A 26,988-nucleotide genomic window follows, 5' to 3' on the forward strand; every position below is an offset into this window, starting at 1 on the left:
AAAAAAAACATGCGTGGTATGGGATATTTTTAAAAAATTTTTTTTTTTTTTTTTAGAAAAAAGAAACTCATACTCAAATTTGCTTTAGAATAGGTCGGTACATGTAGCAAAATGTGGAAAACGTGAAGTGGTGTGAATACTTTCTGGTGGCACTGTATATAGTAACTCTCTGTTTATACTGTGTGACAGCAAACAAAATCCCATGATGCAGTGGAAGCTATATTTAAATGTATAATTTACTGCAATGTCCAAGCGTACGGTAATCTATCCCAGCATTGTAATATTCATGGCTCCACAGTGTTAAGCATTTCGGTGTCAGTAAGAAGATGCGTATATAACAAGAGACATGTGCCAAAAAAATGTATGGCAATACAAGAAACAGAATGATCATAATCTATTTTATAGAAACACTTAACACTAACAATGTGGCACTGTTGCAAAAAAAAGCCTTGTGGTATATGCTTCTATTTATTCACACCTCCAGTTTTTTTAATGCTTTTTTAAAAAAGAATTTAACAGTAAAACTTTCTGGCAACAGTGTTGCCTATAAGTTACTGTCAAAACCCTATTAGATTCCAACCGTGTGTTTTTGATTAAAATAGCTTTTGACTTCAGCAAATATGGCCTCAATAATCAATTAATGTTTTTTTTTTTTTTTTTTTTTTTTCTTTATAAACCTGTCAAATGTCTTGAAAACTGTTGTGTGTAATTGGAACAGTGCATTTTAAGTTTTATATTAAAAAGAAAAAATGCTGTTATCATTGTGAGTTTTGTTCAAAAACATTTGAATTCTATTCTGACAGTTGATGACTTGAAAATTATGCCGACTATGATTTATATCAACTTTTGGAAAATTTGCGAAAAATATATAATTTGCATAATCATTTGGAATGCAGTGTATATTTATTTCCATTACAGCCACAACAATTCCATGTTGGATAGTAAGCACATTGTGTGCACGTGGTCTCAAAGAATGTGATGAGCCGTTTTTAGCTTCAGTTTGAGTGGTCATGTGATACAGTGTAAAAATTTAGTGTTAGGTTTTTTCCCCCCACCCCATTCCGTTAAATTACTCATGCCTCTTATGTTTTCTCTTGATATCTCAGCTTTGGAATTGAGAAGTTTCATGTAACCGTCAGTGATGAAAACTGACCTTCGTAACTCCTACGTAGTTTCTGTGTCAAGGTGGAAATAGAAAAAAAGTTTTGTTTGTGTTTTTTCTTAACAAATTATGTAACAACTCTGAGCTCAGAGAGTGCAGATGTTTGGCTTAAACACTTGTCACCTGTGAAATTGAGTGATTTAAAATCGAATATCTTCAAAGCTAAATGCAGCTTTCATTCAGATTCAGCGATCGAAGGGAATAAGATATAACGCAATCCCACGTAAGCCATGACCATTTGCGAGCTGATCTGAATAGATTTGACAGAGGTATAAGTGACAGAACATTAATTTTTTAAAACAAGTTTCCTGTTAAATCTCTGACAAGTTAGGATCAGATTAGATGAAATGTGGTTGAACATTTCATTATCTGATCATCTGTACAGACAAGCACACTTTGTTACCATCTGAAAAAATATGTGTTTTTTTAAATAATTCAAATTAGAAATCGACCTGCGGATTTCAAATGGATTTTGTTTGACCTTACGTATTCCACTGTAAATTTAATGTTCGGGGAGTTGTTGACCAGAGAAAAACAAAGTAGACATGCTATCATATGACAGCCAGTTTGCAAAGAAGTGCAGTCATGCTTAAGTGACTCAAAAAAATAATCTTGGAATGCCGGGAAGCACTCGGGGAGATTTATAAGTTGAGTTGGATATGCTCGGTTGGGTAGCTGTCATGTTCAGATGCCTTAAAATCACAGTCACCTTTTTGCAGTTGAATCAAAAAATACATTTCCTTTGTTTAAGCAGGTAAGGAAATTGAGAGGCAGTTTCTCATTGACAGGGTGAGGCAATTTAGGCTTCACTGTCTTGCCTAGTGACACTTTGACAACAGACAGTCAGTGTTGAGACTCAGACCGCTGACCCTTCAGTCAGAGCCACAGCCGCCCAGTCATTTAAATGAAATACAGTATGACTTCATTATTTTCCGTTAAAATAAACCCAGATGCTATTTTTATTTATTTTAAGAAATAGTTGAAGTGGAATTAAAAAAAAAAAAAAAAAATACAATTAATCAGTCTTCAATCCTTTCTTTTTTATGAAGAGCAGATCAGTTAAATGAATGCTATAATGAAAGAACTTTAGCGTACCTCTCATCCACATTCGAAGTGAAAATTATTGCCAGAATCATCTTCTTTTGAGTGTCCAGTAAGTATGCTTACAGATCAGATCCTCTGAAGGTAAGACAAGCAATTTAAGGTCCAGAAAGAAAAAAGCCGGAAAACCTTCTCCGCGCAATCCATACGTTTATACATTTCTTCACAGCCCCTGGGGGAGTATGTTTTGTCTGCTTGTGTTATGTGTTTGTATGTAAGCATGTGTGTTCTGGCACAGACTAAGAGGTGGCACTTAGCCATACCCTTGAAGAACCGAAACCCAAATGCATTGATGTAAGAAGACAGTGAACCCCTGTTTAAAATGCCGCAATATAGAGAGGCCGGGGGCCTCGTGACATGTGACATCGGCGAGTTTTCGTGTGAGTGTGTGTCATCCGACAGCAGCTCTTGCGTGGGTGTGCTCATTGTGTTTAAGCGCTTTACTGTCCTACCGGTGCAATAAACGTCTGGGAATTGCGACTGTGACTTCCCTTTCCCACACGTGAGTGCTTTACTGTAACAAAATACTGTTTTTTTTTTTTTAAATCACTTGTGCTATACCATGGGAGCAACTGATGAACCCGTGGTTTAGGTAGGGAACACTGTTTATGGTTTGTAATTATCACATATTTCGCGTTTTAAAACTTCCATGCGTCTCTGTTTGGGCCCATTTTTTTAAAATTTCATTTACATTTTTTTATAAATTTTTAAAAAATCACTTGTTTACACCAGTCTGTCCGATTCTCTCTCTCTTTTTAAAGTGCTCCGGCTAGCTGATTAATTCACTGTGTGATTTCTCACTTCACACATTTTTTTCTGGACCCTAGATTTTCTGGCTTTATTAAGCATGACGCTCTCATTCCAGATTTATGCTTCGTCAGTCCAAACAGAGAAAACAGCAACACAAAAGAATCAAATTGATAAAAATGGCAATTAAAGGCTCTAGCTCAGATTATTTTTCTAGAAACAGCAGGAGTACATTTAGCATTCTGTCTGCTCGACCCTTGTGAGATAACAATACTTCAATCTGTTCGAAGGAGGTTTTAATAGTTTTATGCCTGAAATGTTATAAATTGGTGTCAGAATTGTCGGAATTGCCAAAAATGAATTTATGAAGAGTTGATAACGCTGCATGAAGAGTGCAGGGAGTAAATAAAAACAGTGCAATAAGGAATAATGATTTTGAAAATATTAGTATTATATGACTGTGAAGCATGTATGGAGATAAGTTTGCAGTTACTGTCTATAGTATAACATAGAAGGTCAGATTCTGTGCCAGGGAGTGGCATGGGCCTTTGGACTGCTTGCATGTGACATGATTTAGTGGAAACTGACAGATTTTCTTTGGTTTCTTAAAAAAAGCTTTTGGTTTTATAAAATGTTTTTTACATGAAAATAAGATGCCCAACAACCTTATTGCTTTGAGATAATAGCAAAATATGCAGTTTTAGTGACTAAATATAGCATTTCAAGGGCAGCATGCCTTATACACTCATCTATAGACACTCATGCAGCTCGAGACCAGTCTGGTTCCAACAAGATGGAGTGCTGACATTTCGGTATGAAAGAGTTTAAACAGAGTAAAGTGTTTAGGTTATTGGATAGCGAAATACTGTTAGGATTCTAAGTGTATGGTGTTCTATGTGCACTTGCAGGTGATAGAGTCTGTGGGCATCATGATCTACAAGGCTCTGGACTATGGGCTGAAAGAGAATGAAGAGAGGGAGCTCAGTCCTCCACTGGAGCAGCTCATTGACATGATGCTCAACATAGCCGAGGCCGAAAGAGACGTCTGCCCCGACGAAGGCTATGAGGCAACTGAGGAAGAAAACGACGACCCTGACAACATTTCGAGTGTCCATGGCTACAGAGGTATCCTCAAGGTACGGACATTTGGCTGCCATACTTGTTATATTTGGAGTGTGAAAACTTATTTAAAAATCCATCCGTTCACACATTGTGTATAAAGCGAATGAACTAAACCCAGATGCATTTAGCCAGGAGTGCTGCCAAGTACCGTATTTGTGGCCCAGTGAAAAAAAATGTCACTTTGATTTTTCTCAACTCCTTTCAGTTACCTCTTTTAAACCTCTGCCTTTCTTGTAGCTGTGTACGGATCATCTACCCAGTCAGTCGGATGCACCTAGTCACTACCAGGCTGTATGTCGGGCTTTGTACACAGAGGCCAGGGAACTACGGACTTTCCTGGACAAGATCAAGAGTGCCAAAGAGGTGAGTCGTCATTTTTTATTACCCTCGTCATGGTTATGGTCGTGGAGAAGTCCTGCCCCGTCACATCAATCTTTACAGGGGGATGATGACTGACCTTTTACTTTTGCTATGAAAGACTTGGTGAAGCAGGAGATTTAGTGCTGTAGGCTTACAGTACATGCCTCAAGAGTGCTTGGGACGACAGCAACATTCTGAAACTGCCAGGGCACATGGTGAAGGCTTCAAAACTAGGTCTCCATACAAAGCCTCCTTGGCAAAGAATTTCAGTATGAATCCATGGGTTCTCTTTTCAGATGTTGACTGAGGTCAGAGGTTATGTATTTATCCTGCGTTTTTTTTAATCTGGTGACTTAGTTTATTGTATCTGAATATTTAAAATCCTGATGTCGGTGTGAAGTTGTTACTTAATTACATCTTGAAGATGTGCAAAGAGCAAAGGCCTCCTCGACGGCACAGCTCCCGTGTTATGTGCCGTCTTCTTTCGCGCTTATACAGTTAAGTGGCATGGGTGAGCTGGAACTGTTCTGACTTTGGGCGAAAAGTAGACTATACCCTGGACTGGTCGCCAGTCAGTCGCAGGGCACATAAAGAGACAGACAAACACTCACACCTGCACTAAATGGGAACTGAACCTACACTGCTTGCATAGTTGTCAGGTGAAGGAACCACAACACCGTCAGTGACTCCACTACTGAGTGGCCTTCCTCATGAAATGATGCATTACACTGGCCTACATTTTCGATTTGCTGTACTGATGATTCTGTTCCAGGTAGTGGCACAACATTAGAGGTGTCGTTATTCAGCCAGTGTGGAAATGATTCCCACTCAATGAGTGTAGGTGCGAACGTTCAGTTTAACTAGTTCTCCACCTCTTTGTCACCTGCGCTTGACTGGAGACCAGTCCCAGGGTGCAGTCTGTCTTTCGCTCAGAGTCAGATGGGATAAGCTTCTCCACGACGATTATAAAAAGGAAAAAATGAAATAGGCATGCACATTACTGAGGCTCCCAGGAAGGTGGACAGCATTCAGAGAGTCAGCTGATACTTGAATGCATCTGTGCCAATGCCTGTGGATAAATAAATGAATAGGCTTATCACGGCACATACTTTAGGAGTCATGCTATGACATAACGCCACATACTTTTAGTCAGACCTCTAACTAATTCACTTGTTGACTTGGTTTGGAACGAGACCCTTCCTTACACTGCATTCGGTACAGTAGAACAAGAACCTTCTTGTTAATTACAACGTAATCATACAATACAAAGTTTACCTTGAGTCCATTTTACCCAGTCAATAGTTTCTGCCACCCATTTTGAGTGCAGAGGAGGTTTAATTCATTGTCGAAATAATTGTGCATCTCTAAATCTGCAACAGATTTTTTAGAGATCTAAGTTATGTCTTCAATCTAATCTCTATAGTAGAAGTGTAATTCTTTCTTTTACATGTTCTTCACTAATAGGAAATGTCACCCACAAATCAATGGAGGGGCTATAAAGTATTTAAACATTTCTATAAATAACAAAAATACATTTCATTGACTGTCAGTTTAATATGTCGAAAGGCTTACAGTTTCGGTGTGAAAAACAAATACAAATGACGAGCAGGTCTGAGGTAGCGGTGCAGTGTGGTGTTGATAAGACATGCTCTTGAGCTGACAGGCTGGGCCACAATGAAGACAAAGTAGCATGTCCTACACAGAAGACAGGATCTGACATGCTGACACGCAGACAAAACTGCCAAGTCACACTAACTTTCCAAACCAATGTTCAGACAGACGCCAGCACTAATAGCGTTGGTGCTGTGTCATGGGGTCGCTCCATGAAATAGCTGAACTTTTCACAAACTGATAGATTATGCCAACCGCATTAACATTATTACTGCGGGTCATTTATTCAATGTCAGGTTATTTCAGATTGGGCTACATAATAATTTGATGTTGGGAGCCTAATTACATTGCGTTAACTTCAAAGATAATGTGATTACAGCTTTCTACTAGATGACAAGACTGGAAATGTGAGGGGCGAGCAACAGCAATGTGGTTGAACACGGGATCATTTCTTCAGTGCATTTATTTTCCTCATCACCCACTGTTAGGCTGTTGCCATGAACATGCAATGTTTTTCTACTGTTCATTGACCTCTTGACATCACGTGAAGGCTTTGCCTCTTGGGCAGCAGTGTACTTCCTGTTGGAAGGTGTGTACTGTATTTATGTGTGTGCGTGCATGTGTCTCCACCTCAGGGTTCCGTCCTGCTATGTTCTTCTAAAACTGCCCTTTCAGTGTGCATAATGCATGTGAATGAATAGAGGGAATTTGGTCAGTTACATAACTGTTCTTGTTAGTGGTGGGAGAAAAAAATAGAAAAAGAAAGCAGAATGAATGTAACGTTACTAATGGCTGGGCTAAGCTATTATAGCATGGACTTTTTCCTCTTCTTTTAGGGTTAATTTGGCTCCAATTAATCACAGTTTATTCCAATGGCCTTATTCATCGCATACAAATTCAACCCCATCACTTTATTTATTTATTTATTTTTTATAATGTCTCTAAAAGTGTTTTGTGTCACCACCCAACTCAGCTTGGGTGACTTGACTTTATGTTCCCTGTACATTACAGAATATCAAGAGATACAGTAAGTTATATACAGGGTTATATTATGGATTCTTGTTGCCGCAGAATTAATTGCTAAAGTACTGTGCTACTAGTGCTAAACTCTTTGGCCACCATTAACTTTTTTGGGTTCGCAAAGCTGTAATGGCTTGTATTGATTTCAATGTCTTTATTCTAATAACGAATTTCTATATTCTATTTTGCATGAACTATGAAGGTGTGTCAGAATAGTTCCAGGACGGGCGTCACAGAATATATGCTGTATTTCAAACCCAAACTAGGAGTTTCGCCCATAAATGTGGGCCAGATGATCAATGAGCATGTCTACAAAGAGGTCCAGCGGCGTTTGCTTTAGTGCGTGAAAAATAGGCGAGAGTTGTGGCAGGACAACTCGTGGCTGCCATGACAACACGGCTACTCACAATGCGCTGAGCATCTGACAGTTCCTGGCTGAGAAGAACATTGCTGTGCTGGAGCAAACCCCATTCACCCGACCTAGCTCCGTTTGATTCCCCCCCTCTTTACCAAGCTCAAGGGGGTCATGGAGGGTATCTGTTTTGCAGACGTCAACGACATCAACATGGCCGTGATGGCGGAGCTGCGGAAGATCCTGGAAGAATGCTTCCAGGATTGCATGGAGGCGTGGCAGAAAGTGCGTTAGACTCCAGGGGATTATTTTGAATGGGTAAAGTTGAGGTTGTAGTTTGGATTTGAAATGTATCTTTTGTGACACCAGTCCTGAAACCTTTAGTTGTATTTTGTGTCGTTAAGTAAGTCATGACATCCCCTTTCACTGCCTATTTACATTCAACTTCACTGGCACCCTGTACAGTATTGCATCTTTTACAAAAATCTCCTTCTCACCTACAAAGTTCTCCAAGTTGTGCAACCACCTTATACTTAGTTGTTTTGTTTTGACTTAGTTTGTTTCCAGTTGGGCGGCACGGTGGGCGACTGGTTAGAGCGTCAGCCTCACAGTTCTGAGGAGCGTGGTTCAATCCCCGGTCCCGCCTGTGTGGAGTTTGCATGTTCTCCCCGTGCCTGCGTGGGTTTTCTCCGGGCACCCCGGTTTCCTCCAACATCCCAAAAACATGCATACATTGGAGACTCTAAATTGCCCGTAGGTGTGAATGTGAGTGTGAATGGTTGGTTGTTTGTATGTGCCCTGCGATTGGCTGGCAACCGGTTCAGGGTGTACCCCTCCTCCTGCCCGATGATAGCTGGGATAAGCTCCAGCACGCCCGGGACCCGAGTGAGGAGAAGCGGCTCAGAAAATGGATGGATGGATGTTTCCAGTTGAGTTGTAAAGGTTATAGGTCACATTAATGGTAGAAAAAGTTTTGAAATGATTGTTATTCCCATGTCTTATATCACAAAATGCTAGTATTTGAATAGGGACATACTGTTTCTCATAACTGTAACTACTACTACTGTAACCTATTACTGCTGTTTAAGTGATTACGCATGGATGCTTACGTTACGTGTCCGTGAATGGGAATATATTACTTGTTGGGTAATGTATGCATACATCTGTGCCTGCGCATATGTGCGTCTCCCTCGCCCACACAGCATTGCCTATCTGTATAGCAGTGTTGTGACAACCCACAGGGGAGCCGTCTTAAGGCCAAGCAATGTTTGTTGTCTCTTTAAATGTCTCCTGCCAAAAGACATTCACAGAAAAGCAGCAAACCAACGTTGAATACAAGGACGACAAATGTTAAAGGAGATTTATGATTTATGTTTTATGTATTATGAATTCGCACCCAATGCCAGTCTGCTTCAGCTCCTGCTCTGACCACGAAAAGGATAATTGCTATAGAAAATGGATTTGTGGATGAATTCTGTTTCCTCAATGTACATTGAACCCTCACATATTCACGGTTTGGCATTTGCGAATCTGCCAATTCGTGGAGCCATGTCTAATACAAAAATATTATAAATTATTATTTTACCATCTTATGGTGTCTTTTTGATAAGGACCTAAGTAGAATTTAGGGCAGGACCTTCCTTTAGTCAGGCCATAGGCTCATCTAATAGAGAAAGTGATTTTCCGCCATCTTGTGACATCTGTAAGCGATTACAAACCTTTTTGGGTGGCCTTCAGTTACTTGCTGATTATTGTCACTTGTGGCAGAGTTCGGTCCTCATCCACCATGAATAATAGTTCACTGTACAGAAAATGTCTCTGTTTTAATTTGGATATTTTTATGGTGGACAGCCCATCTCAAAGAGGCCATTGGGCTGTTCCAATGAGCAAACATATTTTTCAGCTCTTCACTGAGTGTTCTCCTTAATTGCCCTGCTTTCATCCAATAAACCCTTCAACATTACCACGTAACAATGCAGCACTGTACAAACCGTAGTCATGCAGTTTTGATGTAGCAAAAATGCATGAGACTGTGTGATGTTACTTAAGAAACACATAATAGAGCTTACTGTATATTCCAGTCACAGCCATTGATTTGAGATTCTATTGCTGTCAGCATAGTCCTGCGATTGTCTCCAATTTTTGTATGACAAGTCTAGTATAGCATTAAATAGGGGGGAGTGTTATAAAGTGTTTACTTTATAAACCATCCCAAAATATCCATATATCCTGGTTAGCACATCTGCCTCACAGTTCTGAGTACCCGGGTTCAAAAAAATCTGGCCTCGCCTGTGTGGAGTTTGCATGTTCTCCCCGTGCCTGCGTGGGTTTTTTCCGGGCACTCCGGTTTCCTCCCACATCCCAAAAACATGGATTAATTGGAGACTCTAAATTGGAGACTCTAAATTACCCGTAGGTGTGAATGTGAGAGTGAATGATTGCTTGTCTATATGTGCCCTGCGATTGGCTGGCGACCAGTTCAGGGTGTACACTGGCTCTCACTTTCACTTTTATTCTTAGGTCTTAATGTGAAGGTTTGTCTTCAAACCCCAATTCTAATGAAGTTGGGACTTGGAACCTAGTGTATCCACCAGTTTAAGAACAACGTATTTCAATGTACAACTGCAAGAAATTTAGGATTTCATCATCTCTGGTCCATAATGTCAAAAGATTGAGAATCGGATGAATTCTCTGCACTTAAGTGACAAGTCCGAAGACACTCTTGAATGTCCGTGACCTTCGATTCCTCAGGTGGCACTGCATTAAAAACCACCACCATTGTGTCAGGGATATTACCATGTGGGCTTAGTAACACTTCAGAAAACCATTGTCAGTTAAGACAGTTTGTTGCTACATGTACAAATGTAAGTTAAAACTATACCATGCAAAGCGAAAGCCATATATCAACAACACCCAAAAATGCAGCTGGCTTCTCTTGGCCCGAGCTCATCTGAGATAGACTGACGCAAAGTGGAAAAGTGTGCTGTGGTCTGACGAGTCCAAATTTCAAATTGTTTTTGGAAATCATGGAGGTCGTGTCCTCTGGGCCACAGATGAAAAGGTCCATCCAGATTATCAGCGCAAAATTCAATACCAAGAATCTGTGATGGTACGGGGGTGTGTTAGTGCCCATGACATTGGTAACTTTCACGTCTGTGAAGGCACCAATAATGCTGAAAAGTACATACTGGTTTTCGAGCAACATATGCTGCCATTCAAGCAATGTCTTTTTCAGGGACATCCCTGCTTATTTAAGCAAGACAGTGCCACGCCACATTCTGTACGTGTAACAACAGCGTGGCTTCGTAGTAAAAGAGTTTAAAGAGTGCTACTACTAGACTGGCCTGCCAGCAGTCCAGACCTGTCTCGCATTGAAACTTTGTGGCACATGATGAAGTGCAAAATACGACGAGAGACCCCGGACTGTTGAGCAACTGGAGTTGTACATCAAGCAAGAATGGGAAGGAATTTCACCAACAAAGTTTCAAAAATTAGTGTCCTCAGTTCCCAAACACTTATTGTGGTTTGTTAAAAGGAAAGGTGATGTAAAATAGTGGTAAACATGCCCCTTTCCCAGCTTTTTTGGAACGTTGTTGGAGGCATCAAATACAAAATGAGTGAATATTTGCAAAAAAACAAACAAAAAACCTTTATCAGTTTGACCATTAAGTATCTTGTCTTTGCAGTGTAATAAAATTGAGTATAGAGGGAAAAGTAGTTGCAAATCATTGCGTTATGTTTTTATTTAGGTTTTATATAATGCCCCAACTTCACTGGAATTGGGGTTTCACTTTTTGTTCACTGTTTGCATACAATGCTCATCTAAAAATGTGAGGAGTGATTTTTCTTCATCTATGTCCCCGACTGGCAAAAGACAAGCCTTTGGAGTTTTTGACAGAAAGAAAAGAGTGCCAATTAATGGAAAAAAAGTATCTCATCCATAATTTACATACTATACCACTGTTTCGTACCCTAATGTAGGGTGCCAGAAAACGGCACCTTGCAGATTTGTTGCTCTCCCACCCATCACTCGCATGAGAGCTGTCAAGTCGGGAAGTGCAATTTACAGTATATAAAGTCTTCACTCTGGATAATATGACATTTAAAATCCACTTATTCTCTTTAGTCTAACTCTGCCTTCTCTTTTCTCTTACAGAATCTTCGTAAAATGGAGGAGGATTCAACAGAAGATTCCAGAAGAGACCTGAATGACTTACAAAATGCTGATTGGGTAACATACAAACTATCATGGATCTCAACCAATTTACTGAACCTGTCTCAACTCAATTATAAAGGCCTAACTGACTTAATAAAAATCAAACCATGACCACAACAATACTACAAGTCCGTCTTAATAAATGCCTTTACAACTTCATATAGATTTAGCAACCATATTTAACTGGATGGAAGCATTATCCAGATTGTCCAAATAAATTATCTTTCAAAGGGTCATGCTATATTTGTTTTGCCTCCCTGCTTTCTGATGCCCTTTACTTCCTGTCAGGCTCGATTTTGGGTTCAGGTGATGAGAGACCTTCGAGAAGGAGTAAAGCTGAAAAAGGTGCAGGAGCGTCAGTATGACCCGCTGCCTACCGAGTACCAGCTTACTCCCTACGAAATGCTCATGAATGATATCAGGTCCAAACGCTACAAACTGCGCAAAGTCATGGTTAGTATCCAATCTGGACAGCGTCAACATGTGATTATGTGTTGGTCTGCTTAATGCGCTTGTGATGTTCTAGTTTTCTCAAGAGCAACTTGCTTGAATAATAAGGCGAAAATAGTTACAGCCTTGGGTTATTTTCAATTGTAAACCAGTATGATACTATTGAGTACATTTGGTATGAGTAAGAACGTTTTGTCTCAAAGATGATGGACATTGGACACTGACAATAGCATTGAAATGTTTGTTAAATGTTATTAATCATGGTTGGACAGAAACTATACATACAAATATATGTTAAAATACGTTAATATCATATTACTACAGCAACCAAAAATTTAAATGGCCTGGTTTAAACCCTATACAACTGCTGCTGTAATTTGTTGTATTTCGTAATGCAGTTTTTCTTTTGTTCCATTAGCCTTGGCTGATTATTCAGATTATTGTCTTGAATTTGGTCTCATAAAAACAAAAAGAATTACATTTGACTTTAAGACTGGATTCCTAATCTTTTCTGGCAATATGAACTGAAGTGAACCAAACAGCTCCAGAGTTTACTTGAGAATGGACAGAGACCACCTCTATCATGGTCCACCCTTTTGGTGCGCAACAGGGGGTGGATGACAGCATTCACCCTTGACCAAATGAACTGCAATAACGTCTATTGTTTCAAATCATTTTTGCAATTCAAGGGATGGATCAGTAGTTGCATTTGCTTGTGTGTTTGTTAAGGTGAAAGGAGACATCCCACCCAGGCTTAAGAAGAGTGCTCATGAAGTCATACTGGAGTTCATTCGATCCAGACCACCCCTTAACCCCGTGAGTGAAACTAAATTCTTACGTCCTCTTATCACAATGCCTCCCAGTACAAGCTTGCAACACCCTTAGTGAGATACTGACCATTGCTATGTTGGAGTATGTGCTTTTTTTTTTTTACTAGACCAGTGTTTCTCAAACTTCATTCAGCCAAGGCACCCATTTTACAGTAAAACAATCTCATGGCACACCAACAAACAAAAATGGCAATTGCTGGAATTCCATGTTTATTGTACTTCCTGCCATCTAACGAAAGAAGCAATTAATTCATCTGTCTGTCACTACACGTTGCTGAAACATATAATGAACAGATCCATCTTATGGCTTCTTTGTGATCAGGACCTAAGTGGAATTTAGGGCAGGAACTTCATTTCGTCAGGCCGTAGGCTCATCTAATAGAGAAAGTGATTTTCCGCCATCTTGTGACATCTGTAAGCGATTACAAACCTTTTTGGGTGGCCTTCTGTTACTTGCTGATTTTTGTCACTTGTGGCAGAGCTCGGTCCTCATCCACCATGAATAATGGGTGTTCACTGTACATAAATCTTCTCTTTTAATTTTTATATTTTCATGGTGGACTGCTCATCTCAAAGAGGCCATGGGGCTGTTCCAATGAACAAACATCTTTTTCAGCTCTTCACTGAGTGTTCTCCTTAAATGCCCTGCTTTCAGCCAATAAACCCTTCAACATTACCACGTAACAATGCAGCACTGTACAAACCGTAGTCATGCAGTTTTGATGTAGCAAAATGCATTAGACTGAGTGATGTAACTTAAGAAACACATAACTGTATATGACTGTATATTCCAGTCATAGCAGTTGTTCCTGTGCAGGATAATAGTGGATCTGGACTTCTCCATTGATTTGAGATTCTATTGCTGTCAGCATAGTCCTGCGATTGTCTCCAATTTTTGTATGACAAGTCCAGTATAGCATTAAATAGGGGGAATATATACTTTTTTCACCTGAGGGATTTGTTTACTCCAGCATTGTTTTCAACAAGCAATATAGTTTGGTGAAGTGTTTACATAATAAACCATCCCAAAATATCCAACCTGTACCTTTTCACTTTTTAACGCGCACACTCTCTGGGGTAGCAGTCGCAGTAGCACTCTAGGTACGATCATGAAGTGTGGAGCTAAACACAGAGGTTTAGCACTTCTATTAAATTACTTGAGGAAGGAAAGAAGAAAAAAATAGCATCTACAATTACTTGTTACTTCAGAGAGAGGAATTTGCAAACTTTCTGTTGCTTGTTGGCAGTAGGCCACAGTTTCCCATGTTTGTAAGAGGGGAAAAGGTGGCAACTGTGCGCTTTTCGTCAACTTAAGCACATTTCTTCTTATGTGCTTCAGAGGCTATAGTAAGTCTAGCACCCCGGGAAGGTGGGAAGGTTCCAATATTCACTACACGTACTAATAATAATGTCAAAGATTTCCGGAAAGCTATCACATGTATTTAAACATCAGAACTGCCACAGCTCTCCAGCCAGACCAATCACATGCCTGACCGGTGTTTCAAGCAAACTAATTTCATTAATGTATAGCAGCATTCTCCATGGGTCACCCCAACCACCGTGCCCGCACAGAAAGACTGAGCAAAACATATTTGATTGAGTTGATCAAAGAGGGGGCACGGTGACCGACTGGTTAGCACATCTTCCTCACAATTCTGAGGACCCGGGTTCAAAAAAGTCCGTCCCCGCCTGTGTGTCGTTTGCATGTTGTCCCCGTGCCTGCGTGGGTTTTCTCTGGGTACTCCGGTTTCTTTCCGCATTCCAAAAGCATGCATGGTAGGTTAGGTTAATTGGTTAATTGAAGACTCTAAATTACCCATAGGTGTGAATGTGAGTGTGAATGGTTGTTAGTTTCTGTGTGCCATGCGATTGGCTGGCAACCAGTTCTGGATGTACACTGCCTCTCGCCCAAAGTTAGCTGGCATAGGCGACCCTAGTGAGGATAAGCGATACGGTAAATGAATGAATTTATTAATGAATCATTTTCAGACCCTCTCCTTGAGCTGTCACCTTATTGTGGTGGAGGGGTTTGTGTGTCCCAATGATCCTAGGAGCTAAGTTGTCTGGGGCTTCACGCCTCTGGTAGGGTCACCCATGGCAAACAGGTCCTAGGTGAGGGACCAGACAAAGCACGGCTCCAAAAACCTCTATGACGAACGAAATATATGGATCTAGGTTTCCCTTGCCCGGACGCGGGTCACCAGGGCCCCCCTCTGGAGCCAGGCCTGGAGGTCGGGCTCGAAGGTGAACGCCTGGTGGCCGGGCCTGCACCCATGTGGCCTGGCCGGGCACAGCCCGGAAGGCTAATGTGGGTCCCCCTTCCCATGGGCTCACCACCTGTGGGAGGGGCAATAGGGTTCGGGTGCAGTGTGAGCTGGGCGGTGGCCGAAGGTCCTGTCAACTGATCACCACCTGGTGGTGAGTTGGCTCCGATGGTGAGGGAAGATCCCAGTCCGACCTGGCAGGCCCAAATGTATTGTGAGGGTCTGCTGGGAACGTCTGGCAGAATCCCCTGTCAGAAGGCGTTTCAACTCCCACCTCCGGCAGAACTTCACCCGCGTCCTTGGGGAGGCAGGGGATATTGAGTCCGAGTGGACCACGTTCCACGCCTCTATTGCCGGGGCGGCCGACTGGAGCTGTGGCCGTAAGGTTGTCGGTGCCTGTCGTGGCGGCAATCCACGGACTTGTTGGTGGGCACCAGCGGTGAGGGATGCCGTCAAGCTGTAGAAGGAGTCCTATCAAAAGCTCCTCAGTGGCAAGGTATAGATGAGATTCGCCCGGAGTTCCTCAAGCCTTTGGATGTTGTAGGGCTGTCCTTGTTAACACGACTCTGCAACAACACGTGGACATCGGGGAAAATGCCTCTGGATTGGCAGACTGGGGTGGTGGTCCCCCTTTCTAAGGAGGGGGACCGTAGGGTGTGTTCCAACTACAGGGGGGATCACACTCCTCAGCCTCCCTGGTAAGGTCTATTCAGGGGTGCTGGAGAGGAGGGTCCATCGGGAAGTTGAATCTCAGATTCAGGAGGAGCAGTGTGGTTTTCGTCCTGGCCGTGGAACAGTGGACCAGCTCTTCATCCTCGTAAGGGCCCTCGAGGGTGCATGGGAGTTCGCCCAACTCTAGTGTGTTTTGTGGACTTGGAGAAGGCGTTCGACTGTGTCCCTCGGGGAGTCCTGTGGGGCGTGCTTTGGGAGTATGAAGTACCAAACCACCTTGTACGGGCTGTTCGGTCCCTGTACGACTGGTGTCAGAGTTTGGTACGCATTGCCGGCAGTCTGTCAGATTCGTTTCCAGTGAGGGTTGGACTCCGCAACGGCTGCCCTTTGTCACCGATTCTGTTCATCACTTTTATGGACAGAATTTGAAGTGTGGTGGGAGTGGCTATGTAAATTCTAAACGTCTATAGGACCAGAGTGTGAGTGAGGGGATACATAAGGAAATTTGCATAGTCATAAGTTATTTGTCGCAATGAGTGAGTCGCTCCACACCCAGTGAATAAGTCCCATGGGTGTGTGTCTGCGGACACATGCAAGTGAATTTCGAACACCGTTTCGCATTCACAATGACTGACAGAAGTGTCCTGTAATTGCTGTGCCTGCACCGCGGAGGCTGAGGACCCCTCCCACTCAATCGAGAGGCGGGATCGGGCCCAGGAGTCCACCAGAGAGCGGCCCGGTGGACGGGACATGTCCCACACCGAGGGATCCAGGGCCCCAGCCAAACCAGCCTACCCCCAAGACCCCCCCGGGAGATGGCTGTTTGTGGTGCATTACAAGAAGGGGGATGAGTGTGTGTAATGCATTAAAATCCTGGGGGCAGGCAGGGCCGAGGGGCAGGGTTCCTAGACCAGGAAAGAGCACTGACGTACTGAAACCTGGTCTGACACACGCACACCCCGACCCCACATCAACCCCCTGAAGAAACCCTGAATGTGTGTATGTGCCCGGATGTGACAAGTGAAAATAAGAAAAAAATATGTTGCTGCATGTTGATCATTGTAACAGAGTAAAAGTATCGATTCTGCTTCACATGAATACTCAAGTAAAACTCATAAGTATGGTGCATTCAAACTACTCTGACAAGTATCATTTATCCAAAATGTTACTTGAGTATATGTAATGGAGTAAATGTAGCACATTACTACCAATCTCGGTTGATGGGGTATATCCGATATGTAGTGAATTTTAATTCACATTTGAAAGATGTCTGCTTTAACTCGAAGGGTACAGGATCTGATTCCATGCATTTCTCTCTCTCTATGCTGCCATGTGCATATTCTAATTGAGTGCAAAAAAAATAAAAAATCGAGATTGTGTCATCTGAAACATGCAAATGGAGCCTTGATGGAACATAATAATTTTGCTCAACTTTTTATGGTACATATAGAGTATCATAAAAGGTTTTGAAGATCCCCAGTCATTTACATTGTGGTCACATACATGACCAAAAATATCTAGTTCTTAGATAAATTTGGCATACTTTATGATTGAAGACAATTGTGATCAGCCTTTAAGCATCACAATGCACTTGTTTTTCTATCAATCGTCACATTGTTTGGTAGGTGTCTGCACGAAAACTGAAGCCACCAACTCAGCCTCCCCCCACCCTGCATGAGAGGATCCTAGAAGAAATTAAATCTGAGAGGAAACTTCGACCCGTGACACCAGATATGGTCCGCAGGGGAAGGCTAGGTAAGACCCTCAAGACCTTCTTGTTTGTGCCTGCTGCTCTTTTGCATACTTTTGAGATCAGGGACAAACACATCTGTTTGACATGTTATTATTTATCAACCATAAAAACAAACTAAAACTCAACTAAAATACATAGAATTATATGCACAGTTCTCTATAGTCTATATTAGTACTGTCTGGACTGTAAATAGCCTATAAAAGATGCATTTTATAATGCTGGGTTTTTTACGAATGTTCAGTTTTGACTAAAAAAAAAAAAGACTATACGTACTATCCTATTTCCTTTCATTAGTTACATACAGTAGATATTGTATTGTAGATCCAATATATTGTATCTGTAGATACTATTTGTTAATTTTGGCAAAATGTCAATTTCATACAGCAATCCCACCCAGGATAGATGCCTGAAATGTTTAAAAATCCATTTCCATTGTTGTCTCGGATATTAAGAACCTCTTACTGTATGTCGCAAACACAGCCCACAGTACGTAACTTACCCTTAACGTGACGTATGAGTCTTCCACTTTTACTTTGTGACTGTGCTTACAAATGACTTACAAATCCCAAATAGCCCAGGATTACTTCATAAGAGTTAGGTTGCAAAGGTATTCATACTCTACTTTTGTTACACACATTAATTTCTTTCTCTTCTCTTTGCGAATGCTGCCATTTGCATCTCAGCTATCACCTCCTATTGCTTTGCTAACTATATAGCCCGCAATATAGTGAGAGTTCAATTGTAATACTGAGTGGAATGCAAATTACAGTACACTCACTGCTGCTAATTGCTTGTAAAATGTAAAAGATTTGTTTTTTTTTTCAACTACACTTGAAACTCAAATTAAGCATGCTAACTTCCAAAATGTCTTTCTGTCTGCAGTCAAAGTATATTACTTATGATAACCCTTTGCCTTAAATAACCTCCTAATCCAAATGACTGTCCCATGCCATGCATTTCTCGTTTCAGTAATTCGTCCACTTAGCATGTCTTTCAGTTTTGATGCTTCAGGTAACGTTCCTCTTGCTGCTTACCTGGCTTTCGTTATTTAAAATGATATCTTCTCCTCTTCTCACTCGCTATGGCTGCTCATCATCAAGCATGCACACACAAACACGCACGCACACACACACACACACACACACATAGAGCGTCTGTGCACTGCATTCATATTTCATGCTTCAGTAGTTGGTGAAGGTTGGCTGATGTGTGTGTGGATGTGCAATGTGCCAATGGGGGACACTCTTCACCAAGAGCGAATGCAGATGAGTGTAATTCAAAAAAAAAAAAAAAAAGTGAACAATTTACAGAAACATCTATTCATTTCAAATGTTAAAAACAAAATGAAATTTTCTGAAACATGATTTGGAAGGCAGTGTTACACTCAAATAAACAATTACAAGGGAATGGTTCCTTTCTTCTTCAACTTGCATTCCCCCTCTATTAGCCTCGGTATATTAACGTTGTTTCACACCAGCATCTTTTAAACCTCTCGGGTTGAACACAATCTGCTCTGTGACGTTCTTCCCAAACGAAATACCCAAAATTGTAAACAGTAATACACTAACTGTACAGGCAATGTTTTACGTGACATTTTAAGAGCCATCCAAATGTAAAAGTTATCAACTCTAAGATGATAACAACTAACTCAAACTAGCCGCTAAAGTTTGTGGTCGAACCCACTGCCACCGCCCCTCACTACTTACCGTGACCATAGAAGCCAGTGTTTAATTTATACACCAGTTTTAAGTGCAATGTCTTGGTCTATTGTTATGTGCGGAAGTTTGTACAAGAGTATTAAAAAAATTCTCCTGTCCAACCTTATGGACTAGTTACATAACATTTGCCTTGCTGGTACTTCTGGTCTTTTCCTATTCAAGTAAATGACTGCTGCAGAAAAAGTATCTCTGCCAACGTGGCATCTTTCGGAGTCATTATCGTTGTACATCGTACAAAAGGCTTTTTCATGTTTCTCAGTGTGTCACTGAGGCATCGACTTTTCTCTTACTGAAGCCAGTGTCTCTCATCCTAACATACAGTAATCTTTATTATCACACTGAATCATTCATGCTGTGGGATTATCTTGTATGTGTGCTCCTCCATTTGCACTTGTGGGCCCATTTTTTTATATAATGGTACATAATTGCCCAAAATTAGACAATGCAGGACATTAGAGTAAGTATGGGCATTGGTCAGTGACGGTTCTAGCCCGTTTTTTTTGCATGGTGACCAGACTGGGTCCAAGTGAAATGTTTTTTTTTCCCCAGGTGGGCCGTACTACTATCATCAACGGTTTTAAAAGTTTTGGTCCCTCGAGAACTGCCACTGGATCAAAGCAGGCATTTATGGTGTTGTAGTACTGGACAGTATTTGCAACAAATATACAGCAGTTATTTTATTATCAATAGTCTTACACCGGACCTAGCTCTTTTTCGGTTTTATGTGATTAACAACATTAAATATAGATAAATAGATCCATCATTCCTCTTTGATCCATGACTGATTTAACCAATGAAAATAAAAAGAGAAAACAATTTTCCTTAAGTAGATGAGAATGGCTTGTTTCTGTGGTTGCCTTGACACCTTTTCATGGTTCAATACTGAGACGATAATTACTCCCAGTGAGCACGGAGACAACACCAGCGTATGTTACTATATTTTAAAACCACAACCTTCATTAGTCCATTGCCTACACAGCCCAAACCATCCATCCAGCCATCGATCGACCCATCTTCTACCACGTATCCTGTTAAGGCGCACAGGGGAGCCTAGCTGAGCTGACCTTGTGCGAGAGACAGGGTACAACCCAGACGGGTTGCCAGTTAGTCATAGGGTGCTGCTAAAGCCACCACTTTGATGCTTGTCAGAGAATTAAAAGGATCAGCCTTTTTCATACCAGCGCTTCGCTCTAACTGCATTATTTTCCAAACTAAAAAAGACATCATGTGTGTATCATCATCTAAATGTGAATTGAGGATTTGGGCAATTTTGTAAAGTCCTATGGGTTCCAATTATGTGGAGTCTCGAAAGGAGAGGCCCTTCACGACAGAGTAAATTCATGCATTAACAAATAATAATAATAATCACACTTTTTATTCCATTTTAAAACTTTGTTTAACTAAGGATAGACCTGTGACATCAAGTAAAAGGTTTGTGTAGCTTTCGTAATGAAGAAGGCATTCCCTTCTAGGTTTTGGCAAAACTCGCAGTATGCCACAGGACTTGTTCCGTACAGGACTAGGTAAAGTATGAGCTCTGCTGCTTGAAAATGTTTTTCCCAGCCCTAACCCAATGGCTTTGTCTGTTTGCCTCCCTGGCTCTCAACTAATATATTATCTGATCAAATATTAAGACTCCAAATTGCAGTTGAGTGCACAATTATGGTATCAACATTCAGCCCGAGTTTGAATCCAGCAGCACAAAAATGCCCCTTCGCTGATGAGCTCATATGGATGACTTCTTCCCCTCAATGAGGAGCAATTATCAACCGTGGCTTTTCATTTGACCCAAGACACTTCTTTCACATTGACTCACACCTTCCTTCTCAATCTGCATCCATAAACCCCAAGTGGTGCTCAAGCACCTCCCCTTTTGCCCTGGATGACAAGAGTGCCCTTTTTTTTTTTTTCTTCATTCATATATCAAGAAAAAGAACAATTACCCCCTCTGTTATCAATTCCACCCAAAGTGTTTTGATATTTGAGTCCTTCAGAAAATTGTAAATATGTTTCCACCTTAATTTATATGGGCTTTATCAAAGCCACTTTAAATGGTGGCAGGTATGTGCTTACCCCCAATTAACATGAGTTTAAATATGATTGCTTAATTCTGAACACAGCCACATCCCCATTTATTAGAGGGAGTGTGTGTGTGTGTGTGTGTGTGTGTGTGTGTGTGTATGTGTGCGCGCGCGCACTTGTGCAATCACATTATCTGTTTTTTATTTTTTACTTCCCGTCATGTTTTTTCTGTTGAGTTGGACAGGTTATACTGAAAAATTGGTATCTTAGTCTAATTTCTTTCTTCCACAAAAACCTGCCATTTGAACAGGGTTGTATAGCCTTTTTATGTCCACTATAGCTTCCCTTCACCTCCTTTTAAGAGTTGTTTTACTAACTGTTGATTGTGTTAACAGAAATAAATACATTGTTAGACACAAACCCCCTTTCAATAAAGTTGGGACGCTGTGTAAAACAAATACAAAAAGGCATCCTAAGATATGCAAATCCTTTTCAATACATATATTATACTAACTATATTCAGTTGAATACATGACAAAACAAGATATTTATTGTTCAAACTAAACTTTATTTATTTGAAAATATTCATTCATTTTGAATTTGATGCCTGTAAAACAGGCCCAAAAAGCTGGGACAGAGGCACGTTTACCACTGTGTTACATCACCTTTCCTTTTTAACAACATCCAATAAACATTTGGGAACTGAGGATACTAATTGTTGAAACTTTGTCGGTAGAATTCTTTCCCATTCTTGCTTGATGTACAACTTCAGTTGCCCAACAATCCGGGGTCTCCGTTGTCGTATTTTGCACTTCACAATGCACCAAACATTCTTACTGGGAGACAGGTCTGGACTGCTGGCAGGCCAGTTTATGACTCGCATTCTTTTACTACGGAGTCACTCTGTTCAGACGTGTGCAGAATGTGCCTTGGCATTGTCTTGCTGAAATAAGGAGGGATGTTCCTGAAAAAGATTTTGCTTGGATGGCAGCATATGTTGCTCCAAAACCTGTATGTTTTTCCACTTTGCAGCAATCAGATGAACTCTGGCCCAGAGAACTCGGGCCCTTTTATACCCAATCATGACACTCACCTGTTTCGTATTAACCTGTTCAACAAGGTTTTTTTGTATTTTTTTATTTTTTATATTTTGTATTTTTGTAAGCATTCCTCAATTTTCCCAGTCTTTTGTTGTCCCTGTCCCAGCTTTTTTGGAATGTGTGTGTGTTGTTTTTATTTATTTTTTATTCCAGAGCTCTCAGTGCCATGAGGCACATTAGGGCGCAATTACAGTTTCTGTAATCCGTACTCTTTACGGAAGCAGGTGATTGGCCTCCTGCCCAAACCCCAGCACCTGGTATTCCTAGATGGTTTCCCATCCAAGTTCTAGCCAGGAGCCGACCCTGCTTAGCTTCCGTGATCGAGCGAGATCGGGCATTCTCAGCGTAGTTCCCGGATTTTGGAATGTGTTGCAGGCATCAAATTCAAAATGAGAGAATATATGCAGAAAAACTAACTTTCATCAGTGTAAAAATGAAATGTTTTGTCTTTGTAGTGTATTCAATATGGTTTGAAAAGGATTCCCAAATAATTGTATTCTGTATTTATGTACATTTTACACAATGTCCCAGCTTCATTGGAATAGTTTTTTTGTGTATACATACTGTACTACTGTGTTTTTTTTCTTCATAGTATAAGCAATTTTCTCTTCCTTAATATTTAGGGGAGGAAAGTCTGGAGGCCAGGATTTGAATATTTCATGAAAGATGCCTCCGTGCTCTGTGTATAACACCAGCTTCCTCCCGTCCCTCGCCCTCTGACCAACCTAATTCACCCATCCCTTCCCTCTCTGACCTCAAAAGGATCTCCAAATATTGTCCTCCATTCCTAGGATTCTTGCATTGTTTGACTTTACCGTCATTCAAAGAAACTGTGGTAAATTATTATTATCAGACAATCAGGATATAAGTTTAATAACAAACCAAAAACTATGGATGCAAGAAAACCTATGAGAAAATGTTTTGAGATCCAGTGTTATTTTTGTCTGGTTATCTTAATGCAAGTCTTTTGTGCGTGGCTCTATGCAGATGAATTTAGTCCGTACATGGGCAGGAGGACATCCAGCACTTTGTCTTTGACCATTGAACCGGCATCTCCCAAAGCAGAACCCTCCGGATCTCAGTCTGTGCCCCAGAGGAAGAAGCTTTTGAAGGCTCCCAGCCTTGCCGAACTCGACACCTCCGACTCTGATGTCAGTGGGGTCTTGTGTTTTTTGAGGCATAATTTAATTCCAAAATGCATCTGATGTCTGCAGAGCAAATTGTTATAATACGTGTTGTTGTATATTCCATATATTTATTCAGGATGAGTTTTTAGGGAACAGATCAGCAAGCACCTCTAGTGTAACAACATCTCTAATGGATGACACATCTCCAGAGACAGCACTGGGAAAGAAGAGTGAGTTTTGAATTAATATTCACCTCTTAAATCGTCATATTTTGTTATATTTTTAGTAATGCTGATTAGGTCTTTCTAATACATCATACTTTCATGAAAACCAATTGATGTCTCCTTTTGTGCGCTATTACTGCTATCGCAGCTCCACCACAGTTCCTGCCCATCTCATCGACGCCACAGCCAGAGAGGCGCCGGACCCCTCAGAGGAGACACTCGATCGAGAAGGAAACGCCGACCAATGTCCGACCATTTCAGCTGCCCTCTAAACAGAATTCGAAGTCTCTGGTGAGTTACTGTTAAGATTTTCAACACTTGAAAACTATGAAGATGAACACAATATGTTACAGGATGCACAATACACTTATTTTGCCTACCTCCCATACATGTGTGTAGTTGTCTTCACTTGTCCGGTTCTTCTTCTGTTTGTCGTTGTTCTGTCAGTAGTTGTTCTTTGCAGCGGCATCATACTGAAGCCTTTCAGTTTGATGCAGTGGGATTATATATGACTGCAACAAAGTTTTCATATGGTGAGCTACGTATAAAAAAGCAAAACATGGTGTAAATTGTTGAACGGGAGTCCAACTTAAGAGTTTTCCCGAAACCTTTAGCTTTTTTCATTATATGACCCTTGGGAAATTTGACTTGAGAGATTCCAATGTACAGTGGGTACGGAAAGTATTCAGACCCCCTTAAAATTGTAACTTTTTTTTTTTTTTTTTTTTTGTATCGCGAAAATCATTTCAGTTAATTTCTTTTCCCGTATTAATGTACACACAGCACCCCATATTGACAGAAAAAAACTGAATTGTTGAATTTTTTTACAGATTTATTAAAAAAGAAAAACTGAAATATCACACAGCCATAAGTATTCAGACCCTTAGTATTTCAGTATTTAGTAGAAAACAGTATTTAGTAGAAACACCCTTTTGAGCTAAAACACAGCGATGAGTTTTTTTTTGGGAACAACAATTGCTCAGTTTGGCCGAACGGCCAGCTCTAGGAAGGGTTGTGATCGTCCCAAGCATCTTCCATTACAGGATTATGGAGGCCGCTGTGCTCTTAGGAACCTTAAGTGAAGCAGAATTATTATTATTATTATTTTTTTTTTGTAGCCTTGCCACAATTCTGTCCCTGAGCTCTTCAGGCAGTTCCTTTGACCTCATGATTGACATTTGCTCTGACATGCACTGTGAGCTGTAAGGTCTTAAATGGACAGGTGTGTGGCTTTCCTAATCAAGTCCAATCAGTATAATCAAACACAGCTGAACTCCAATGAAGGTGAAGAACTATCGAGGATGTTCAGAAGAAATGGACAGCACCAGAGTTAAATGAGTGTCACAGCAAAGGGTCTGAATACTTAATGGCTTTGTGATATTAAAATTTTTCTTTTTTAATAAATCAGCAAAAATTCAACAATTAAGTTTTTTTTTTCTGTCAATATGGGGTGCCGTGTGTAGACTAATGAGGAAAAAAATGAACTTAAATGATTTTAATAAATGGCTGCAATATAACAAAGAGTGAACAATTTAAGGGGTTCTGAAAACTTTCCGTACCCACTGTACATTCTTTGAGTTGTTCCCCTCAAAGTTTGCGTCTTTTGTACACCTGCCTTTTTTTGCCCAAGAAAAGTTCCAAACAATTAGACAAAAGTACAATACATCAATAAGCTTAACAGAAATGTATTTGACTTGTACCTTGAGAGAAAAGAACTGCTACTAAAATCCAAAATTCTAAAATAGACGTTGATGATGGACCACGGAATGCTTTTGAAGAAAATGTGAGGGATTTTAACCTGCTGCTCAGGTAGCCCTTGAGCAAGGGTTCAGGCGTGACACTGTCCATTGGTTCTGGTTGTATGTGTTCCCAATTCTCCAAGTCTTTCCAAAGACTTTTTTTTTTTTTTTTTTTTTTTTGTATGTAGTACAGGTACATCTCAAGAAATTAGATTCACGTCAAAAGCTTTATTTAGGTAGTTCAATCCAAAAAGTGCAATTCATGTTCTATAGCGGCATTACACACACTCAAAATAAAATATTTAATGACTGACATGACATGGTTGCATTTTCAATCAACATCAGAATAATTTAAAAAATAAAGAATAAGCAGAGGGAGTATTTCAAACTTCCCCGTTGCACAGCAAAGCTGTTCCAGCACAAAATGCATACACATCCATCAATCTGCAAGGCCATGCAGCTGAACAGGACAGGTTTAAAAAATAAAAATAAAAACTTTTTTAATATACAGTACATGTATAATTATGATGATTATATCTTACAGCAGACAGAAACACAAAATTCGCCATTTCTAAAAACTAGAATATTTCGTGAAAATGTAGAAATAGAAATTAGGCAGGAATTTGCCCTCTGAAAAGTATGGAATGAATCCACATAATGTATGAGTACTGAAATAAATGGACTTTTCTACCATATTCTAATTTATTGACCTGTATAATCCATCCTACAGTGCAGCTTGGCAGTATCAAGGAGACAAATAAAATATTTTTTTATTTTCTTAAGGTTATCAATTCTTATGGAGAGTACTGTTCAATATTTACAGTATTTTTTTTTTTTTTTTTTTTAATGTTACACCTTTTTACCAGTCTAGCGCACAACTTGGACACATCTAGATTGCTTACGTTACAACCCACGGACAAAACATCTTTTATTGAAGCTTGTGGATGACTGGTTAGCACATCTGCCTCACAGTTTTGAGGACCTGGGTTCAAATCTGGCCTCACCTGTGTGGAGTTTGCATGTTCTCCCTGTGCCTGCATGGATTTTCTCCAGGTACTCTGCCCCCCACTCTTACCTCCAGCAAGTGTGGCGCACCAAATGTTGCCAGGAACACTGACTGCTGTGTCTGTGTGTGTGTGTATGTATGTGCGTGCTGTTGTGCATGTGATTATTTTTCTTTTTTTCCAGGAGGAGTTTTGTTTCCCTGTGGAGTGTCTGTCTTTGACAGTAGAGGAGGTGATGCACATCAGACAGGTGTTGGTAAAAGCAGAGCTGGAGAAATTTCAGCAGTATAAAGAAGTCTACACCGCAATGAAGAAGGGAAAGGTAAGCTTTGACATGTTATTTTATCATAGTAGACTATACATGCTTTACTATTTAATAACGATGTACATGAAG

General features: G+C 40.6%; 1 protein-coding gene across 5 annotated transcripts in view; it reads left to right on the top strand.

The window, feature by feature from the left end:
* spire1b (spire-type actin nucleation factor 1b) overlaps nt 1–26,988 on the top strand; it is a 34,959-nt gene that overhangs the window by 4,806 nt on the left and 3,165 nt on the right. For 2 of the 5 annotated variants that reach the window (XM_061673743.1, XM_061673740.1), the window contains exons 3-13: nt 3,919–4,146; nt 4,370–4,495; nt 11,632–11,706; nt 11,980–12,144; nt 12,871–12,957; nt 17,533–17,662; nt 20,851–20,901; nt 23,488–23,651; nt 23,764–23,857; nt 24,000–24,142; nt 26,779–26,916. In XM_061673743.1, coding sequence (XP_061529727.1) covers nt 3,919–4,146; nt 4,370–4,495; nt 11,632–11,706; nt 11,980–12,144; nt 12,871–12,957; nt 17,533–17,662; nt 20,851–20,901; nt 23,488–23,651; nt 23,764–23,857; nt 24,000–24,142; nt 26,779–26,916 — 1,401 coding nt within the window. Of the gene's footprint in view, nt 1–3,918; nt 4,147–4,369; nt 4,496–11,631; nt 11,707–11,979; nt 12,145–12,870; nt 12,958–17,532; nt 17,663–18,629; nt 18,672–20,850; nt 20,902–23,487; nt 23,652–23,763; nt 23,858–23,999; nt 24,143–26,778; nt 26,917–26,988 lie in introns of all 5 variants that reach the window. The other 3 variants (XM_061673744.1, XM_061673741.1, XM_061673742.1) reach the window with 3 other exon arrangements.

The sequence above is a fragment of the Phycodurus eques genome, chromosome 4 (assembly GCF_024500275.1).
Source record: "Phycodurus eques isolate BA_2022a chromosome 4, UOR_Pequ_1.1, whole genome shotgun sequence".
NCBI lineage: Eukaryota > Metazoa > Chordata > Actinopteri > Syngnathiformes > Syngnathidae > Phycodurus > Phycodurus eques.